Source organism: Aquarana catesbeiana, linkage group LG04 (assembly GCF_042186555.1).
Source record: "Aquarana catesbeiana isolate 2022-GZ linkage group LG04, ASM4218655v1, whole genome shotgun sequence".
Lineage (NCBI taxonomy): Eukaryota > Metazoa > Chordata > Amphibia > Anura > Ranidae > Aquarana > Aquarana catesbeiana.
In genome coordinates, this window is record NC_133327.1 from 33,801,170 (window position 1) to 33,823,007 (window position 21,838).

The 21,838-nt window shown below is 47.3% G+C and overlaps 1 protein-coding gene across 1 annotated transcript in view; it reads left to right on the forward strand.

Moving 5' to 3' along the window:
• Positions 1 to 21,838, forward strand: part of ASXL2 (ASXL transcriptional regulator 2) — a 151,162-nt gene that overhangs the window by 23,438 nt on the left and 105,886 nt on the right. Inside the window, exons 2-3 of the mRNA XM_073624982.1 lie at positions 11,030 to 11,112; positions 14,248 to 14,356. Of these exons, the coding sequence (XP_073481083.1) occupies positions 11,030 to 11,112; positions 14,248 to 14,356 (192 nt within the window). The remainder of the gene's footprint in view (positions 1 to 11,029; positions 11,113 to 14,247; positions 14,357 to 21,838) is intronic.

The following is a 21,838-nucleotide window of genomic DNA, read 5'->3' on the forward strand; positions in this document are numbered from 1 at the left end:
TTACATGACCCCACTTCACTAGCCACCGCACCGGCGCCTGGCCCCTGCACTCACTGCCACCGCACCGGTGCCTGGCCCCTGCACTCACTGCCACCACACCAGCCCCTGGCCCCTGCACTCACTGCCACCGCACCGGCGCCTGGCCCCTGCGTTCACTGCCACCGCACCGACGCCTGGCCCGTGCGCTCGCTGCCACCGCACCGACGCCTGGTCCATGCGCTCACTGCCACCGCACCGACGCCTGACGCGTGCACTCACTGCCACCGCACCGACGCCTGGCCCGTGCGCTCGCTGCCACCGCACCGACGCCTGGCCCATGCACTCACTGCCACCGCACCGACGCCTGACGCGTGCGCTCGCTGCCACCGCACCGACGCCTGGCCCATGCGCTCACTGCCACCGTACCGACGCCTGACGCGTGCACTCACTGCCCCCACACCAACGCCTGCCCAGTGCACTCACTGCCACTGCACCAATGCCTTCCTGTGTAATGTGTCTGCAGTCAGCGACTCTCTTCAAGCATGTTCCCAGTTTTCAACAACTCTTATATCACATTCACAGTCTCTGACCATCTCTTGTATCGTGTCCACAGACTCTGACCATCTCTTGTATCGTGTCTACAGTCTCTGACCATCTCTTGTATCATGTTCACAGTCTCTGACCATCTCTTGTATCGTGTTCAGTCTCTGACCATCTCTTGTAGTGTGTCTACAGTCTCTGACCATCTCTTCTAGTGTGTCCACAGTCTCTGACCATCTCTTGTATCGTGTCCACAGTCTCTTGTATCCTGTCCCGCAGTCGCTGACCGTCTCTTTTATTCTGTCCCGCAGTCGCTGGCCATCTTCTTTTATGCTGTCCCGCAGTCACTGGCCATCTCTTTTATGCTGTCCCGCAGTCGCTGGCCGTCTCTTTTATGCTGTCCCGCAGTCGCTGGCCGTCTCTTTTATGCTGTCCCGCAGTCGCTGGCCGTTTCTTTTATGCTGTCCCGCAGTCGCTGGCCGTCTCTTTTATGATGTCCCGCAGTCGCTGGCCGTCTCTTTTATGATGTCCCGCAGTCGCTGGCCGTCTCCTTTATGATGTCCCACTGTAATGTACCTGGTAGTTGAGCCTGACTGGTAGAAGGAGACCTCTCTTAAGCGCTGGTTCAGGAGCCGCTGGAAGTGGGAACAGTGGTCTCCTGAGCACAGTGGGTAGGAGGGCCTGATGCGGGTTCCAGCAGAAGCAGACACCGGAACTGGGATGAAGTCCCTCAGGGTTGGCTGAGCTGTGGATGCAGGTAACTGGTGCAGGCCGGTAGGTAGGCTGGTAGCCGGATGCGGAGACAGCAGCTGGATGCAAACAGGCAGGCTGGAGCAGCGTAGCAGGACACAGGTAAGCAAGGTCAGACAGTCCGTATTTGGCAGGAGATCAGGCAGGATATCAACAGGAGGGATGATCCAAGGGTAGTCAGACAGGCAGGAGTTCAGCAACGGGTAGCAGAAGAAACAAGGTCAGACAAGCCGGGTCGGATAGGAGACTGGAGAATGGTCAGACGTAGCCGGGTCAATATCAAACAACAAGCAGGCAGATACAGGAACTTTCAGGTGCAGAGCTGCAGATGAACAGCAGCTAACATGAGCACCTGTCACCCTTTTAAAGGCCCTTTGGCGCCAAACGGCGCGCGCACGGGCGCGCGCGCGCACCCGCGCGTACGGGCATTCGCGGGAGCGCTCCGGCGCCCCCTGGTGGGGATTTCGGCTGAATATGCTTGGAAATGATCCTTGAGGACCTACGTGCACGCAGATTTACCTGACGACTGCTGACATGCCCCTGACACCCGCAGTCGCTGGCCGTCTCTTTTATGATGTCCCGCAGTCGCTGGCCGTCTCTTTTATGATGTCCCGCAGTCGCTGGCCGTCTCTTTTATGATGTCCCGCAGTCGCTGGCCGTCTCTTCTATGATGTCCCGCAGCCGCTGGCCGTCTTTTATGATGTCCCGCAGTCGCAGGCCGTCTCTTATATCCTGTCCCACAGTCGCTGACAATCTCTTGCACCACACCCATAGATTTTGACTGTATCTGCTGTCTCTGAGATGTAATATTCACTGAATTTTATTTGCAGATATGTATGTGTGTGTACAGATATAACCGAGCTCACGGAAGGTGTTTGTTGACTAGCAGGTGTCAAAGAGATCACATGACCAGGAACTACACTTATTGCTTCTTGGCTGTTATTGTGAACAGCTGTTGAGGTCCCAGAGGCTGCAGCATTTCATTGTGGGAGGGGGAAGACCCGGGCCTACAGACATTGAAGGGTGATCACCTATCCAGATGTTTGTGATTGTATAGGGCCCTGGTACCCAACTTGTGAACCAGGAGCCACATGCAGCCTTTTGGCACTTTGTTTGAACTGTGTTTGGGCTCCAGAACACAATGAGGGAGATGTACTAAAACTGGTGCAGCTGTGCATACTAACCAATCAGCTTCTGACATCAGCTTGTTCAATTAAGCTTCGACAATAAAACCTGGAGGCTGATTGGTTACTATGCACAGCTGCACCAGATTTTGCCTACATCAGTTATAGTAACCCCCCTCCCAGATTTGTGTTTGTATTCAAAATTGATCAGCGCTGTGGATGAGCTATAAACAAATATATAAATGCCGGTTCACACAGGGGCGACTTGTCAGGCGACCTAGCCGCCTGACAAGTCGCCTCCCGTTCTGTACAATGGAACCGTTCTAATAGGAGCGACGCAAGTCGCTCCAACTTAGAAAAAGGTTCCCGTACTACTTTGGGGGCGACTTGAGGCGACTTGCATAGACTTCTATACAGAAGTCGTTTTGCAAGTCGCCGTGGAAGTCGTGTGCAGGTCGCCTCGGTGAGGCGACCTGCAAGTCATGCCGCCCCTGTGTGAATCGGGGCTAATGCTGTACCACTGTTATTTTGTCCATAATAATTTTATAACAAACATACATTCAATCCTTATACATTAAACAAAGAAAATATAGTCCCAAACACAATGGTGAACTCTTCACTGTGCACTTGCTTGCTTGATCAAACAAAAGTGCTCCAAACGTGTGATGTGCCACACTGCCCCTTAAAGGTAATGGCTCACCGGAGTTATTGTGACCCTTTTATCTAATTCGGGTCCAATTGAACTCAATTACATGGACCATAGACTTCCTGTAATATTCCACTGCTCTGACAGCCCAGCACTCTGTTCCAGGTGCCTCCTCACCACAGCTCAGTACAGTATCCCCCCATTTAAAAACAGATGTAAACTCGCATGAAATAGTGAATAAAACCCAGCACTCAGTGTTTCCAGCAACTCTAACCATCTCTTGTATCATGTCTGCAGCCTCTGACCATCCCTTGTATCATGTCTGCAGTCTCTGATCATCTCTTGTATCACGTCTGCAGTCTCTGACCATCTCTTGTATCATGTCTGCAGTCTCTGACCATCTCCTGTTTCATGTCTGCAGTCTCTGACCATCTCCTGTAGTATGTCTGCAGTCTCTGATCATCTCTTGTATCATGTCTGCAGTCTCTGACCATCTTTTGTATCATGTCTGCTGTCTCTGATCATCTGTTGTATCATGTCTGCAGTCTCTGATCATCTCTTGTATCATGTCTGCAGTCTCTGATCATCTCTTGTATCACGTCTGCAGTCTCTGACCATCTCTTGTATCATGTCTGCAGTCTCTGACCATCTCCTGTATCATGTCTGCAGTCTCTGACCATCTCCTGTATCATGTCTGCAGTCTCTGACCATCTCCTGTAGTATGTCTACAGTCTCTGATCATCTCTTGTATCATGTCTGCAGTCTCTGACCATCTTTTGTATCATGTCTGCTGTCTCTGATCATCTGTTGTATCATGTCTGCAGTCTCTGATCATCTCTTGTATCATGTCTGCAGTCTCTGATCATCTCTTGTATCATGTCTGCAGTCTCTGACCATCTCTTGTATCAAGTCTGCAGTCTCTGACCATCTCCTGTATCATGTCTACAGTCTCTGACCATCTTCTGTAATGTGTCTGCAGTCTCTGACCATCTCTTGTATCATGTCTGCAGTCTCTGACCATTTCTTGTATCATGTCTGCAGTCTCTGATCATCTCTTTATTATGCCTGCAGTCTCTAACAGCATCACTGAATATTATAAACAGCTCTTTGGTGATGGTGAGGGCTGCATTTGAGTAGACCTACATCAAGTAAGTTGAAAGGTATAGGGGACATTCATATATATTTTTCCCATCTCACCACAGAGGACATCCTGTACCTGAACTTTCCTTGGTGAGGGAAGAGTCAGTCGGCTGTCTTGCTTTTTTTCTCAGCTGATTGCTATTGTGTTCTCTTTATAGAGGTCAGGGATGTCTGCTAAGCATGTCCCTCTCCATAGACACAAGTGTGCACCTTTGTAAAAGTGTGTACATTCGCAACATAATCAGTTCTAAACATCAACAGTCAGTGTTTGGATTTTGAATGCTCTTACTGCCTTGGGCTTCATTCACATTAGCATGTCTCCAAAGTCGCACAATTTCCAGTCCGACTTTGATGCGACTTTTGGTGCAATTTTGATCCGACTTTCTATTCTATGGATCAAAGTCGCACCAAAGGAGTGGAGGCACCTTTTCAAATTGGCTGCGACTTTAGGCTGCACCGATCTGAAAGGGTGCGATTGAAAAGAATGGGGTGGAACTTGTGCGACTTTAATGTCCAAAGTCGCATGACTAATCACACAAGTGTAAATGGAGCCTTAGGTCTCATTTATACTTGCAGTTGAGGGGTAGTAAAAACATGCAGCTAAGCCGTGTGTTTACTGCCCCCCCCCCCCCCCCCAACTTCTCCTCCTTAGGCATGGTTCACACTTCTGCAAGGGCTAGGCAGCTTATTCATTTGAATGGGGTGAAAATGCAGGGAAAAGGTCCCTGCTTTATTTTTGAAATTGCAGCCCACATGGAAACTGCAGGTGCCTTGTGGTTCCCAGTGCGGGAAGCAGCTGCTGCGATTTCCAGTGCGTGTGGGTGCCATTAGGATCAGTGCATGCATCTCCTGCATTTTATGTATGGGTGGTTGCGGCTGCAGGAATGGGAACCAACCCTAAAGCTGCAAAGGGAGCTCCTGGGCGGTGTACACATGCTTCATCCACGATGCTTTGCGACTGTAGCATTTGTTGCATGAATGGGGGGCGCTGCAACCAATCCATATGCAATGCATGCAGTTGCAGCGCAGTAGTGCAGCATTTAGGGGTTAAAACAGGCAGTGAGGAGGTGACATATCGCTTCATCACTGACTGTTGAGTGCATCTGAAAAGCAACCCAAGTGTGGATTGCTTTTCACAGGAGCGGCAGTCCTTGCCACAAGTGTAAATGAATTCTTAAAGTGGGACAATATGGCAAAAAATTTAAAATTGGCAAAACGGGCAGGAAAGTTACTTATCTCCCTGTCTGGGCAAGCGGGAAGTGCGATCACGGGAGAATGTCTATAGACGGCCTCCCGGAAATGTGAGCCTGCGGTGTAGTTGTCTTTTGGCTATAGCGTGGGCAGGAGGTGGTAAAGTGGTGTTCCGGCCGAAATGATACTTTTTAAATAAAAATACCCCTATAATACACAAGCTTAATGTATTCTAGTAAAGTTAGTCTGTAAACTAAGGTCTGTTTTGTTAGTTGATAGCAGTAGTTTGTTATTTTATAAACTTACAGCAGGCCGTGGCCATCTTAAGTGTGGGCATCTGAAGCCAGACTGTATTTCTTCCTGGATCTCATCCTTGCACATGCTCAGTGCAGCACAAGCAGTGTAATAGGTTTCAGGTCAGATTTCCCTAGCAACGGCAGTGTCAGAGGACGTTGCCGCCCCTTCCCAGAAGGCATTGCAAACAGGAAATGATGCGATGGGCCACGGCCAGGGAGGAGGAAGTGAAAAATGAATACAGCAGATATACAGTAGGTGCTGAGAAAAAAAAAAAAAAATATCCAATTTGTTTACAGTGCACAGTTTAGTGAGGGATGCCGAAGAGTTGTAAAAGTGGGTGGAACTCCACTTTAAACTTGTAACATTTTATTAGGATGCACACAAGAACAGAGAGCTGGGAGAGAGCTTTCCTTTATACAAACTTTATGGCCTTTAACTATCTTTCAGACACTTTGATAAACGAGGTCCAAACTATGCAAATGTGGTATTTTAGAAAAAAAAATCAAGCACTGCCATTGAAATGACTGTTCCCTGCTGATTATGGCTAACCTCTGTCTTTTTTTTTCTTTTTCTCCTGCGTGTGCTGCAACCTTTTCCTTCATAAACAATCTGTAGAGAATCTTCTAATCATCAGGGGTCTGTTAGCTGTACCCTCTGGAGTAGAATTATGAGGCTCTCTCTACTCAGAACATTCCCGATAGTCCAGATATTTCTGGAAAGAGCCAATTATACTAGAAATTTCTGCACTTGGGGACCATAGAAAACCATTGAAGCTCAGAAGAAACGCTAATTATGGATTCTCTGCTATCCCTACTGGATGCCTTGTGTGCATGGCTATAATAAGGCAGGATTTATATGTACTGTATATACACAGAGTGTGGCAGGGCTTGATTTTTTATTTTTTTTCTAAAATGCCACATTTGCATAGTTTGGACCTCGTTTATCAAAGTGTCTGAAAGATAGTTAAAGGCCATACAGTTTGTACAAAAACACTGCCCCATACCTCAGCCAGGAGTGACTGATGGGCACTGACGGTATTCACTGACGGGGACTGATTGGCAGCACTTGGCACTGCTGCACACCTGTGCATCGCTGTACAGGTAAACATGGTCCGCTTACCAAAGCGTCAGCGCTCCGGCAGCTCTCTGTTCTTGTGTGCATCCTAATAAAATGTTACAAGTTTAACCACCTCCCGCCCACGCTATAGCCAAAAGATGACCACACCGCAGGCTCACATTTGTGGGAGGGCGTCTATGGACATTCTCCCATGATCGCACTTCCCACTCGCTCCCTGGGGCACGCATCGGCAGGGATCACAGATCAGAGTAAAGAGCCATTCACAGTGGCTTTTTACCATGTAACCAGCTGTGTCCAATCACAGCTGGTCACAGCATAAACAGTATTTGCCAGTTATCGGCAGTCCTCTCCTCATGCTGACAACGCATGAGGAGAGCTGATAACCAGCAAATCTACACAGGGGACATCAACACTGATAATCAGGACACTGTTCAGTGTCCTGATTATCAGTGCTGCCAAACTGTGCCCATCAGTGCCACATACCAGCCTCATCAGCACCCATCAGTGCAGCCTCATCAGCACCCACCAGTGCGGCCTCATCAGCACCCACTAGTGCAGCCTCATCAGCACCCACCAGTGCAGCCTCATCAGCACCCACCAGTGCAGCCTCATCAGCACCCACCAGTGCAGCCACATCAGCACCCACCAGTGCAGCCTCATCAGTGCAGCCTCATCAGTACCCATCAGTGCAGCCTCATCAGCACCCACCAGTGCAGCCTCATCAGCACCCACCAGTGCAGACTCATCAGCACCCACCAGTGCAGACTCATCAGCACCCACCAGTGCAGCCTCATCAGCACCCACCAGTGCAGACTCATCAGTGCAGCCTCATCAGTGCAGCCTCATCAGCACCCATCAGTGCAGCCTCATCAGCACCCACCAGTGCAGCCTCATCAGCACCCACCAGTGCAGACTCATCAGCACCCACCAGTGCAGCCTCATCAGCACCCACCAGTGCAGACTCATCAGCACCCACCAGTGCAGACTCATCAGCACCCACCAGTGCAGACTCATCAGCACCCACCAGTGCAGCCTCATCAGCACCCACCAGTGCAGACTCATCAGTGCAGCCTCATCAGTGCAGCCTCATCAGCACCCACCAGTGCAGCCTCATCAGCACCCACCAGTGCAGACTCATCAGCACCCACCAGTGAAGGAGAAAATTTACTTATTTAAAAATTTTTATAACAGAAACTAAGAAAAACTGTTTATTTTTTCAAACTTTTGTCTTTATTAGTTTGTTTAGCAAAAAATAAAAAAACCCAGTTGTGATTTAATACCTCCAAAAGAAAGCTATATCTGTATGAAAAAAAATGATAAAAATTTAGTTTGGGTACAGTGTTGCATGACCGCGCAATTGTCATTCAAAGCATGAAAGCGCTGAAAGCTGAAAATCGGCCTGGACAGGAAGGGGGGAAAAAGTGGTTAAAGTGGTTGTAAAGTTAGAAGGTTTTTTTTTTATCCTAATGCATTCTATGCATTAGGATAACAAGCCTTCTGTTTGCAGCAGCCCCCCTCAGCCCCCCTGAAACTTACCCGAGGTCCATCTAGATCCAGCGATGTTGCACGATAGACTCGGCTGTCTGGGACTCCCCTCCTCATTGGCTGAGACAGCAGCATGGCTGCTGCTGCTGTCAATCAAAGTCAGTGAGCCAATGATGAGAGAATGGGGGCGGGGCCGGGCCATGGCTCCGTGTCTGAATGGACACACGAAGTTGCGGCTCCGGTGCCCCCATAGCAAGCTGCTTGCTGTGGGGGCATTTGACAGGAGGGAGGGGCCAGGAGCGCCGAAGAGGGACCCGAGAAGAGGAGGATCCGGGCTGCTCTGTGCAAATTCATTTCACAGAGTAGGTAAGTATAAAATGTTTGTTATTTTTAATGAAAAAAAAAAAAAACCAAGACTTTAGTATCACTTTAACTAAGTCAAGTCTGGACAGTTTAGTTTAGTATTAATATTTAATACTCAATAATGAATAATAATTATTATAATAGTAATTAGTAATTTGTTTTTTTTTTTTGCCATACTGTGACCAGAGCAACACAATGATATCATAGTAAATACTATGTACTACTCTGGAGAGGTGATCGGGATTTTTTTTGCACACTATGATTGCTTATAACAGTAAATATCACTGTTATAAACAGCCATTTTTTATAAATAAAATCGATTCATTCAGTGTTGATTAGCTGTAATTGGCTACACATAATCACATGGCACAGATGGGGCTGTAATTGGCCCTGTCTGTACTATGTGATCACTGTGACCAATCACAGAGATCAACCCAATAGTACACAATGGATGGCATGAATAAAAACCATACCATACAATTGTCATGTGATCTGCTGTGATTGGCCACAGTGATCACATGGTCCCGGCAAGCGGGCTGGTACACTGATCTGTCATCCGCTGTGTCTGATGGACACAGCAAGTGACAGATCGCCCCTCAGTGCGATTCTGTTGCGCGTTCCGGGGAGGACACCATATGACATCCACTCAGAACAAAAGAACTCTTCATTTGACTATAGGCCAAGCGGGAAGCGGTTAAAGAGGAATTACACTTACTTTTTCCAAAAAGTCTGTGAGGTCCTGTATGAGATCACGCTGTGCTTTCAGACTGCTCCCGTAGCCTCCAGGGACATGTGATGTGCCAAGAAGTTGCGGGCTGGGGGGGAGAACAGGCTGATCTTTTGTCATTCTCGGGATGCGGTGCTGACACTACCCATACATGTTGTGCCGTAATTCTTGCCTAAGCAAGAAATGTGGGAGTGGGTGCCTGTCAGTAAAAGTTACCTGCTCCCAGAAGGAAAAAAACGTAAAACATGGTAAAGGGGGTGAGGAGGAGAGGAACTTTAACTTTTAAGAGAAGTTCCACTTTAATACTTGGAATTCTGGGTGACCTATATATGGTTAAATGTCTTGGCAAGTGGAAGGGTAGTCTACTGTCTCCATTGGGAGACTTGGCATACCAATAGCAAACACTGAAGCTAGATTCACACTCCTGCCAGTGATGCAAATTGGATGCTACTTGGATGTGGTTTGAATATTCTATGGGGCCAGGGTCAGCTGGAATCGCACCAAAGAAGCACAGGACCATTTTCTAAAATCGCACTGCGTTGTATTGATGTGAACAGGCACCATTTAAAATAATGCGATTTCCATTGTCATGCGATTCTGTGCGACTCAAGTCACATCTGAAATCGCACTAGTGTGAACCAGGCCTTAAGGTGTGCTTTGCCTGACATTCACTTGCAGCTCAGGCCCTGTGTGGTAGCTGTGCATGAATATTGAATACTTCCCTTTAGGTTCTGTTTCCACTAGTGCAACTCCAAAGTTGTGCAACTTTCAGTGCGACTTTACAGTCTCTGGATCAGATTCGCATCAAAGTAGTGCAGGCACCTTTTCAAAGCTGCTGCAACTATAAGCCGCATAGGATGGAACGGGTGCCATTGCAATCAATGGGCTGTGACGTGTCATGTGACTTTATATGTCCAAAGTCACATGACAAGTCAGACTAGTGGAAACAGAACCTTAACGGGAAGCGGGAAGGATCAGCCCTGTCACACAACCCCCATCTTATCCATCAAGATGGAAAATCGATATTGTGCACTTGGACCTGGAGAAATCTAACACGTCTTGGTCCTCTGCTGATTGTCCCATCCTGGCACAAGATTTGCTGAAAACTGTATGGTCACTTTAAAACTGGAGGAATGAATAGAAAAACGGGACAAAAACCTAGAAGACTGTGTATGCGGAGGTGTGTGTGCGCAGGCACGTGTGCGTGTGTGTGCGCAGGCACGTGTGCGCGTGTGTGCACAGGCACGTGTGCGCGTGTGTGCGCAGGCGCGTGTGCGTGTGTGTGCAGGCACGTGTGCGCGTGTGTGTGTGTGTGCAGGCACGTGTGCGTGTGTGTGTGCAGGCGCGTGTGCGTGTGCAGGCGCGTGTGTGTGCAGGCGCGTGTGCGTGTGTGTGCAGGCACGTGTGCGCGTGTGTGCAGGCACGTGTGTGTGTGTGCAGGCACGTGTGCGCGTGTGTGTGTGCAGGCACGTGTGCGTGTGTGTGTGCAGGCGCGTGTGCGCGTGTGTGTGTGTGCAGGCGCGTGTGCGTGTGTGTGCAGGCACGTGTGCGCGTGTGTGTGCAGGCACGTGTACGTGTGTGGTTTTTCTTTTATAGTTGTGACCATTGGTGTCCCAGAGACAGGCACTTAGAGTGGTGAATTGCCTCAGTGCTGGAAATATGTCATTGGAGAATAAATACCGGTACTGAGAATTCTTGTCTTCTTTGCAGGTGTTGGAGAAATATCACAACACGCCTATGAGCCACAAAGAAATTCTTCAGGTGATCCAGAAAGAAGGACTGAAAGAGATCAGGTGAGTGGAGGACATGGACGGCACTCTCACAGCATTCTACTAATCTGCAGACACCGGTCATGAAAGGGATTCTGGTATTTAGGAAGTTTAACAACTCTCCTTTCCCACTGCTGAAGGGCCCTTTCACATGAGTTGTCCAGTCAGATTTTTCAGGTGGACCTGATCAGACCCTCCAGACTCCTCTATGGAGCAGTCGATGTCAGCGGTCCACCAAAAACAGACGGATGGTGGTCCTATTTTCCATCGGTGATCAGATGGAAATTGGAAAAAGATAAAAAAGATATTAATTTGTGAGAGAGGGTTGGGAGGAGGAGGCAGTATAATATGACACTTAGTTTAGGGCAGCCTTCATTAACCACTTAAGGACCGGAAGTATTTGCCCCCTTAATGACCAGGCCATTTTTTTGCGATACTGCACTGCGTCGCTTTAACTGACAATTGCGTGGTAGTGCGACGCTGTATCCAAACAAAATTGATGTGCTTTTTTTTTCCCCACCAATAGAGCTTTCTTTTGGTGGTATTTGATCACCTCTGTGTGTTTTTTTTTTTTTTTGCGCTTTTACCACTTCAGCCCCGGAAGATTTTACCCCCTTCCTGACCAGAGCACTTTTTATGATTCGGCACTGCGTCGCTTTAACTGACAATTGCGCGGTCCTGCGACGCTGTATCCAAGAAAAATGTATGTCCTTTTTTTTTTCCACAAATAGAGCTTTCATTTGGTGGTATTTGATCACTTCTGCGTGTTTTTTTTTTTTTTTTTTTTTTTGTGCTATAAACAAAAAAGAGCGACAATTTTGAAAAAAAACTAACGATTTTTTGCTTTTTGCTATAATAAATATATTTAAAAAAATGTAATAAAACAAATTTCTTCATCAGTTTAGGCCAATATGTATTCTACATATTTTTGGTAAAAAAAAATCGCAAAATTGGGGATAGATTTATGGCATTTTTATTATAATTTTTTTATTATACTAGTAATGGCGGTGATCATCGATTTTTAGCAGGACTGCGACATTGTGGTGGACAGATCGGACACTTTTGACAATTTTTTGGGACCATTGACATTTATACAGCGATCAGAGCTGAAAATAGCCACTGATTACTGTATAAATGTCACTGGCAGGGAAGGGGTTAACAGGGAGCGATCAAGGGGTTAAATGTGTTCCCTTGGCGTGTTTCTAACTGTATGGGGGCTGGGCTGCTTGGAGGAGGAGACAGATCGCTGTTCCTAATCACTAGGAACAGAAGATCTGTCTCTCCTCCCCTGGCAGAACGGAGATCTGTCTGTTTACATTGACAGATCCTCATTCTGTCTCTCTCAGGAGCGATCGCGGGTGGCTGACAATGCGCATCGGCTCCGGCGTTGCGCCGCGTGCATGCCCCCTAGAAGTTTTAAAGTGGCCGACGTACAATGACGTCGATTTGCTCAGGAGAGCCAACCCACCGCAGTACAACTGCGGCGGCTGGTCTTTGAGTGGTTAAATGGCAGACCACAGTCTGCACCTGATCCAAGTGACGCTCTCGTCCGGACCTTCAGCCCACCAGTCTGCAGCACTAGATCGCCGCTGCACTACTGTCATTGGTTGCTAGGATCACCGGCATCCTAGCAACCAGTAATGTCACCAGTAATGCCCCACCCTCTTCATCAAGTTTCTCTACCCAGCTCCCACCCCCTGCAGCATGCTTCTTCAGGCTCCCGCTCCTGCCTTAGATGGGCTGTACCAATCTGCAGGTGCACTGTGATGGTTCACAAGTGAAATTTAAGGTTGGGCACTAATGGGGACACTTGCTGTATGGGGACATCTGCTCTATGGGGGCACTCTGATAGGCACACCTGGTGTAAAGGGGCACTCTGATGAGGACACCGATTATAAAGGGGCACTCTGGTGGGGGAAGCTGATTTATAGGGGCACTCTGGTGGGGACACCTGATGTAAAGGGGTATTCTGATGGGGACAGCTGATATAAAGGGGAACCCGATCTTTGGGGGCACTCAGATGGGGACACCTGATGTAAGAGGACACCTGATGGGGGAACCTGATAAATACTGTTGAAATGCTATGGAAATTTTCAATTTCTCATTTTTGATAGACATTAAATGCCTACAATCTTTCTGAGTCATAGCACAAACTTGAGATTTGGACCTCAGTTCAGTACCCCTGGTTTAGGATAAAGGTACACTTTAATGAATAGAAAATAACCTGCTTAGCTGTCCTACAGAAATGTATCTCTAAGCTCCCATGATGTCCAGTCACATGAACTAATACCTAGGCATTTAATAATGTGATCTTATCTACAGGGGCACAGAGAATGAATGTTAAGATGAACTCTGACCACCCCGTTTCCCCTAAGATCATAAGATTAGGTGACATGACTGGCAGCCATGGGAATCTAGATCAGTGATTTCTACATGGCAGGGCTATTGATCTTGGCTTATCTGCTATAGCTCATAATGACGTGTTCTCTGCAGTGTACATATACTGTATTTTTTTTCTAGTTCTGAGATTTTCACGATGTTCAGTTCATTCTTAGGCCCCTTTCTCACGATCGGACCGTTCAGTTCTGCCTGTCAGTTTTGACTGCGGACCTGAACGGGGCGCTCCATATTAGCCTATGGAGCGACGGATGTCAGCGGAGACATGTCCGCTGACATCTGACCCGGTCCAATCCGCTAAAAGCAGACGGATGGCCCTACGTCTGGATCCTTCGCTGTCGGATCGGGTGAGATCTAATGAAAACGGGCGGACATGCTGTCCGTTTTCATCCGATCCCTCCATAGGCAGCAGCGGCGCCTGACACGCCCCTCCCCGCTCAGTGAGCAGAGAGAGACCTGTCATCTGCTGGCTCAGCGGAGATCAATGGAGAGATCTCCCGCTGAGCTGGCGGACCAAGGCGAACTCTGTGGAAGCGGAGTCTGCCTCGTGTGAATGAGGCCTTATAGTCAACAGATAGTTTATCAGGATGCACTGACAAAGAAAGCACCTGGAAATTGGGGCCCATTTGGGAACTTTGTATCACCTTGCCGAGTGTCTCCTAAGATTTATCCAGCCCGGTTCATTGTGATAAATGACAGCTCTCTTCTTCTCAGGACAGTGGTGACATCTTGTTGTGTAACATATCTTGTGCTGTTTTTCAGTGGTACCTCCCCTCTGGCCTGCCTCAATGCCATGCTGCATACCAACTCCCGAGGGGAAGAGGGCATGTTCTACAAAGTTCCTGGCAGAATGGGGGTCTACACATTGAAGGTAAGACCATTTATGATGCCATAGGTTAAAACAGCGCTGAGAACAAAGTCAGCCTAATGATAACCTGTCCTGGTGGTTGTTAAAGAAGAACTTCTTCAACACCCCCTTGTAGGGGCAACACTTAAAAACCTACAAAAAGTGACTCAGATCTCTGACTTAACAACTAACCCTCGGCCCTCTCACACCGCTGATTTTTAACCCAGACTTTCCGCCTGGAATGAACAAATCTTTCCAGTTACGCACAGACATGAATATACCTTTGCTGACCACACACTGTTTCAAAGGCAATAAGGTCAAATCAATCTCAGAAATGCAAATTGAGAAGGGACTGACATTCCTAACTTATTGGTAATATCATCAAATTCATAGTATTACCCAGAGTCCTCAGAGACATGGATATCTTATGAGACCTCTCACGCCATTTGAAACTTGTGCCCCAAGGCAACTAAAACCGAAAAAAAAAAACATTTCCTCACCCATTTCCTGGCTGCAAGCCTCTGGTCTTCGGGAACCTAATATACATAAAGTGTTTTGGGAAACCGCAATAAACATGTCCTTCACTAAGGACCAATGGCTACAAGCCTGTGTGTTCGCACACAAGTGCGCAATTAGCACACGCCTACAGGATTCTACTTTTAAGCTCCTGACGAATTGGTATAACACGCAATCAAAATATATAGATGGTTCCCCATGGTTTCTGACCTTTGTTGGCTTTGCGATCAGAAAAGAGGCAACTTACAGCATATATGGTGGGACTACACCTTGATTCAACCATTTTGGCGGAAGGTCTGTGAAATCATAAAGCTTATCACTGAGACATCAATTCAATTAAACACAGCGAGCTGCTTACTACACATCACTAATTGTTCAATGAAAAAGTATAAGAGATCACTGATCAGATTTTTACTCACTGCTGCGAAAGCAGTGATCCCCAGATACTGCAGAAATACCACCACTCCTACAATCAAAGAGTGGCTAAACGAGGTTCACCTCCATAATATGGAGGAGATTAGGGCAACAGCTCATGAAACAATTGAAAAATTCAATAAAACGTGGCAGCCCTGGGTCATTTTCAAATACTCTAGAACATGTGAATCTATGGTATAGAATTTACCCCAGATTTACCCTTGGCTTTCTGTCTCTTTCCTTCCTCTAATCTCACCCTCTCTTTTGGTCTGCTACCTTTCATACCTCTGTATTTATCGGCGTATAAAACGCACTTTTTCCCCCTGAAAATCTGGGAAATCGTGTGTGCATGTTATATGCCAATTCCTGCTGCCTCGAAGTGCAAGGAGGGGACGAGCGCCACTGGTTTACACAGAGCCGCGATCTCCTGAGTACCTGTCGCTCCGTCGCACACAGTCCCGCTCCCCTGGCCCGGCATTGGACCACTGTTCTGTCTATCATATGAGCCAGGCGGGACTGTGAGTGACTGAGCGCTGTAGATGGACACTAAACAGGCTGCAATGATGGGCATGTTAGAAGCTGCAGAAGGGCACTAAACAGGCTGTAATGTTGGGCATGTTAGAGGCTGCAGATGGGCATGGATCAGGCTGCATTGATGGGCACTGGTGAGGCTGCAGATGGGCAATGATAAGGCTGCATTGATGGGCACTGACCCTTATTTTGCTTCAAAGTCCTTTATTTTGATTTAAGTTTTTTCCCTTAAACTTCCCTCTTAAAATTAAGGTGCGTGTTATACGCCGATAAATACGGTATATGCCTTAAACAACATATGCGTATATAGATCGTACGCCGAATATCTATATCTAAGTAATAATCAGTTCATAGTAATATACAAAGTATCTACAGTCAGGCCCATAAATATTGGGACATCAACACAATTCTAATCTTTTAACTCTATACACCACCACAATGGATTTGAAATGAAACGAACAAGATGTGCTTTAACTGCAGACTTTCAACTTTAATTTGAGGATATTTGCTGTACCTATAGGTAAGGCTTACCTATAAGTAAAAATCATACAAGGGCGTTTACTCTCACTTTAAGGGGGGATTTGATCAGCATGTATAAATACATAAGTGGTCCATATAGTGAACTTGCTGTAGAGGTATTCACTTTTGGGGCAAGGGGGCACTGATTACATCTGGAGGAAAAGAGATTTAAGCTCCACAAACAAAGGCATCTTCACAGTAAGAGCTATGAAAATGTAGACTAGACTCCCTTTGTAACTAGTTCTGGCCAACGCAATAGATTGTTTTAAAAAAGAGCTGGATGAATTCCTAAATGCACAAAATTGAACTGGATATTAATATTTATAGGTAACAACACCAGCAATTGCTGATCTAGGGAATATCTGATTGCCTCCTGGGAGATTATGAAATAATTGTTTCCCCCCGGAGCGATTTGGACCATTGTTCAGTAGCCACTTGGACCATGCTTCATAGGGGTTTCGTCACATACCTGGTGGTAAAGCCTAATGTGAGGAGGGAGGCCTCTCTTACAGCTCTGGCTTAGGGGCCACTGGTAGTGAGACAGTGGCCATGAGAGTGCAGTGAAGTTTGAGCGCCTGTAGTGTGTCCGGCAGACTGCGCAGGTAGGTAGCTGGTGCATCACCAAGGATGAGCTGGATGGCTGAACAGCTTATAGCGAGTAGATGCAGCAGGACCACCCACCAGCAGACAGCTGGCGGGTGGACCTTGGCTGGCAGATGACAGATTGCTGGTGCAGAGCAGGCTGATAGGGACCAGGTAGGTAGTGTACCGGTCAGGAAGCACTGGGCGGACAAGATAAAGCAGGATGCGGAGTTGGGCACGCCAGATGGTCAGATCAGGCATAAGCGGCAGGCAGAAGAATAGTCAGGACACAGGCCAAAGTCAGCAGTGGCGGAGCAGTTCACACAAGGCAGAATGCAATGGCAAAATCCAGGGACAAGCCGAAGTCAGGGTAGGTAGTGCTCATGCGTGGATAGAGCTAAGCCGGGTCGGTAACAGAGAGTCAAGCACAGAAAATGGAACAGGATACACGGAAATGCTGTAGATCAGACAGCAATGAGCCAGTGCCACAGTCCCATTTAGTTCCTTTGGCACCAGTATTAGTGACAGGTGCGCACGTGTGCCTGTATGCACGCATATGCGCATGCCTGTGCACATCTGCACAGATACTTGCTGACCTGTGCCTGTGCATATGTATGCCTCTTGGAACATTCTCTGCACAATGGGCAAGCCTTCCCTGACAGGTTTTTGGCCTTCCTCTGGATCAAATGTGGGTAAAGAATTCTACATATGGAGGTTTTTAAATTTCTAGCTAAATACCATTTTTTAGAAGGTTATGTAACGGTCTTATGACCTCTCCAGTCCCATTCTTCTTCTTCCAGTGGTATGGTGGTGCTCAGGGAGCATCTGCTACAGGTCCCAGAAAGCTCTACATAGCTTTCTGAAAGCAGCAAGCTGTGGTATTGTCTACATGTGTCACTGAGCCTCCGTGATTGAAAGAACTGAAAGTCAGAGAATGAAAGCGGCGGGCCAGAGACAGTCAGGCTGGGGAGGAATGAGCTAGAAGATGTTGGGCGTCCTCCAGCCAGGAAATGAGGCAAGCTTTATCTGACTTGCTGCACCCTTTTATGCTCACTTTGCATTTGCGCACAGTTGCAGTAAAATCAGAGTAAGAATTTTCAAACTGCAAGACTGAAGGGAAGGCTGGAGGTCAGATTTACTTAATTTCAGATGGAATGCTTAGAGCCTCTAACAGGTTTTTATTGCTGTCTGTATCCCTATTGGGGAGATTTCCCCTTAAAATCTTGTCTGGATAGGAAGTGATGAAGACTCTCTCCAATAGGGACACAGACAAACACAACATACATGTTATTAGTCGAATGAGGAATGCCGTGTACACACGATCGGAATTTCGGGCCCGCAAAAGACCGATGAGACTTTTTCGTCGAAAAATGCGACCATGTGTATGCTCTATCGGACTTTTGCTGGCCGAATTCCAGCCAGCAAAAGATTGAGAGCACGTTCTCAATTTTTTGGTCGGGAAAAGTTCCTATCCGAAAATGCGATCGTCTGTGGTAATTCCGACCAAAATTCCTACGCATGCTCGGAAACAATTTGACGCATGCTCGGAAGAATTGAACTTCATTTTCTCGGCTCGTCATAGTGTTGTACGTCACCGCGTTCTTGACGGTCGTAAGTTCAGCGAACTTTTGTGTGACCGTGTGTACGCAAGGCAAACTTGTGTGGAATCCCGTCGGAAAAGCCGTCATATCTTTTTCCGACGAGAAGTCAGATCGTGTGTACGCGGCATAAGAATTAGAACTTCTGAAAAGATTTTTTTTCACTGTCTGTGGCTTTGTACCACGGTGACAACCACCCCTGGATAGCCAAGGGAATTTTCCCCAATGAGGTCAAACCAAATCCTGCAGTCTCTATCCAAAACTTAAAGTGGAACTAAACCCATTGATTTAACCATTTCCTTAAACTGTTATACTCAAGGCATGCAGTGATTGATAACTTTCACAGTTGCTTGTGCTCTCAATTGTACTGTCAAGCCATCAAATGGCTAGCGTCATAACTGATCACTTAGAGCACCATGGCAACTGCAGATCACACAGAAGCCAAGATGGCAGCTTCCTTGGCTGTAAAGGAGGGTTTAGTTCCACTTTATATTGGTTGTAGCTAGGCTGTATTACAGGTGAAAGCTCAGTTAACCTTTGAATGTTGGGTGCTTCAGAAGGACAACTAAAACCTAAAATATGTTATGTAAAGGGGAACTGCTACTAACATTCACAATTATGTTTGCCTTTTTTTGTGTATGAGAGAAAAAAGTCTCATAATGGCCATTGTTAGTTTTATATTATAGGATTGTTGGACAGGAGCTGTGCATTGAAGAATATTTGCTTCTTTTCTGATAATTTCATGGAAATTTTGGACCCCTGTCGGAGTCTATGACAGGCCATGGCTGGACAGGCCTAAATGCTGTACTGAATAATACCCACGTTATTGTTTCTCTCTGTCCATGGAAAAGGTCCAGAGCACAGATGCTGCTTTAGGCTGGTCTCACACGGGCGTTCCGTTTTTATAGTTCAGTTCAGTCACGTTTTTTTTTTTAAACGGATCAAAAATGGATACGGATGTAAATTTTTACAATCGTTTCCATGTCTGCTGACATCCGTTTTCTAGAAAAAAGTGACTGAACTGAACTTCAAGTTCTTCAACTGTAAAGAAAAAATGGCGCTGGGTCCCCCCCAAAATCCATACCAGACCCTTATCCGAGCATGCAGCCCGGCAGGTCAGGAAGGGGAGGGGACAAGCAAGCCCCACTCCGAACCATACCAGTCCGCATGCCCTTAACATGTTGGAGTGGGTGTTCTGGGGCGGGGGGGGCTCTGCATCCCCCCCACCCCAAAACACCTTTCTCCCATGTTTATGGGGGCAAGGACCTCTTTCCAACAGCCCTGGTCGGTGGTTGTTGGGGTCTGCAGGTGGGGGGGGGTTATCGGAATCTGGAAGCCCCAGATCCCGGCCCCACCCATGTGAATTGTTAAAAAAACATGAGTTAATTTTTGACAAGTCCTTTATTAATAGCTCTGAGCTGTCTTCTGCCGCTGTCTCTCCTGGTGCCATCTTCTCCTGCCGCTGTCTTCTCCTGCCGCTGTCTTCTCCCGCTGCTGTGTTCTCCCACTGCTGTCTTCTTCCTCGCCGCCGGTTACCCACTAAAAAAGAAAAGACTCTGTTGTTCTGTGGCTGTCTTCCTCCGTTGTGTTGTCGCCCGCTGTCTGACACCTGTTATATAGCCAAGGGACGTGGCCATCAGATGACGACACCCGGAGAGCCTGTCCACTGTGACGGCAAAAGGGCGGGCTCTCCGGGTGACATCATCAGATAACCACGCCCCATGGCTATATAACAGATGCCAGACAGCGGGCGACAACACAATGGAGGAAGACAGCCACAGAACAACAGCGTTTTTTTTTTTTTTGCGGTGAGCCGGCGGCAAGGAAAAAGACGGCGGCGGGAGAGATGGCATCGGGAGAGACGGCGGAGGGAGAAGACACCACCGAGAGAGATGGCGGCGGGCAAGACGGTGGCGGGACAAGACAGCTCGGACCTAGTATTAAAGGACTTGTCAAAAACCAGCTCTTGTTTTTTTTTTACTTTTCATCTTTCCCCGAATACAACCAGTCGTCCTGTCCCTGCAGCTAAAAAACACCCCCACAGCATGATACTGCCACCACCATGCTTCACTGTTGGGACTGTATTGGACAGGTGATGAGCAGTGCCTGGTTTTCTCCACACATACCGCTGAGAATTAAAGCCAAAAGTTCTACCTTGGTCTCATCAGACCAGAGAATCCTATTTCTCACCATCTTGGAGTCCTTCAGGTGTTTTTTAGCAAACTCCAAGCGGACTTTCATATGTCTTGCACTGTCAACAATTCTGTGTTTTTCTGTCAATATGGGGTGCTGTGTGTACATTAATGAGGAAAAAAATGAACTTAAATGATTTTAGCAAATGGCTGCAATATAACAAAGAGTGAAAAATTTAAGGGCGTCTGAATACTTTCCGTCCCCACTGTAAATCCACATTGGAAGCGCCAAAAGCCTTTGCAAATCCAAATATTACATTGTAAATGTAGCAGTGACATCATTGTGCTTCACATAGCCTGTGCAGAGAACAAAGCTTAGGAGGGGTACAGCAGACTCTACCCACTACAGCAGGGTGACCAACTGGAGCCCTCTGATGTGGCCCGCAACCTCCTGCTCTGTTATGGCGGATCGGCAAGCTCAGATTGCAAGTTGCCAACTTGCCATTCCTAGAGCATCAGTGTTGTGAATGGAGCCAGCGGTAGAGGAAGCAAGCAGCTGTGGAGGGAGCAGAGCCACATAAGGCGATGCTTCCTGTATCACGCCCGTTCCTGTCATAGGCAGAGTGATGCCAAATGCACTCTGCCTAGGATAGCAACAGCCAGCGATACCTGAATAGAAGACTGTTATTAAAGGACAGTTTATTACTAAAATCACAGTGTATATACAGGTCGACCATGGCGAGGCCTGTTCTGAGTGGAACCTGCCCTGTTAAACCGCTGTATGGTCTTGGCCACCATGCTGCAGCTCGGTTTCAGGTTCTTGGCAATCTTCTTATAGCCTAGGCCATCTTTATGTAGAGCAGCAATTCTTTTTTTCAGATCCTCGGAGAGTTCTTTGCCATCAGATGCCTTGTTGAACTTCCAGTGACCAGTATGAGAGCGATAACACCAAATTTAACACACCTGCTCCCCATTCACACCTGAGACCTTGTAACACTAAGGAGTCACATGACATCGGGGAGGGAAAATGGCTAATTGGGCCCAATTTGGACATTTTCACTTAGGGGTGTACTCACTTTTGTTGCCAGCGGTTTAGACATTAATGGCTGTGTGTTGAGTTATTTTGAGGGGACAGCAAATTTACACTGTTATACAAGCTGTACAATCACTACTTTACATTGTAGCAAAGTGTCATTTCTTCAGTGTTGTCACAT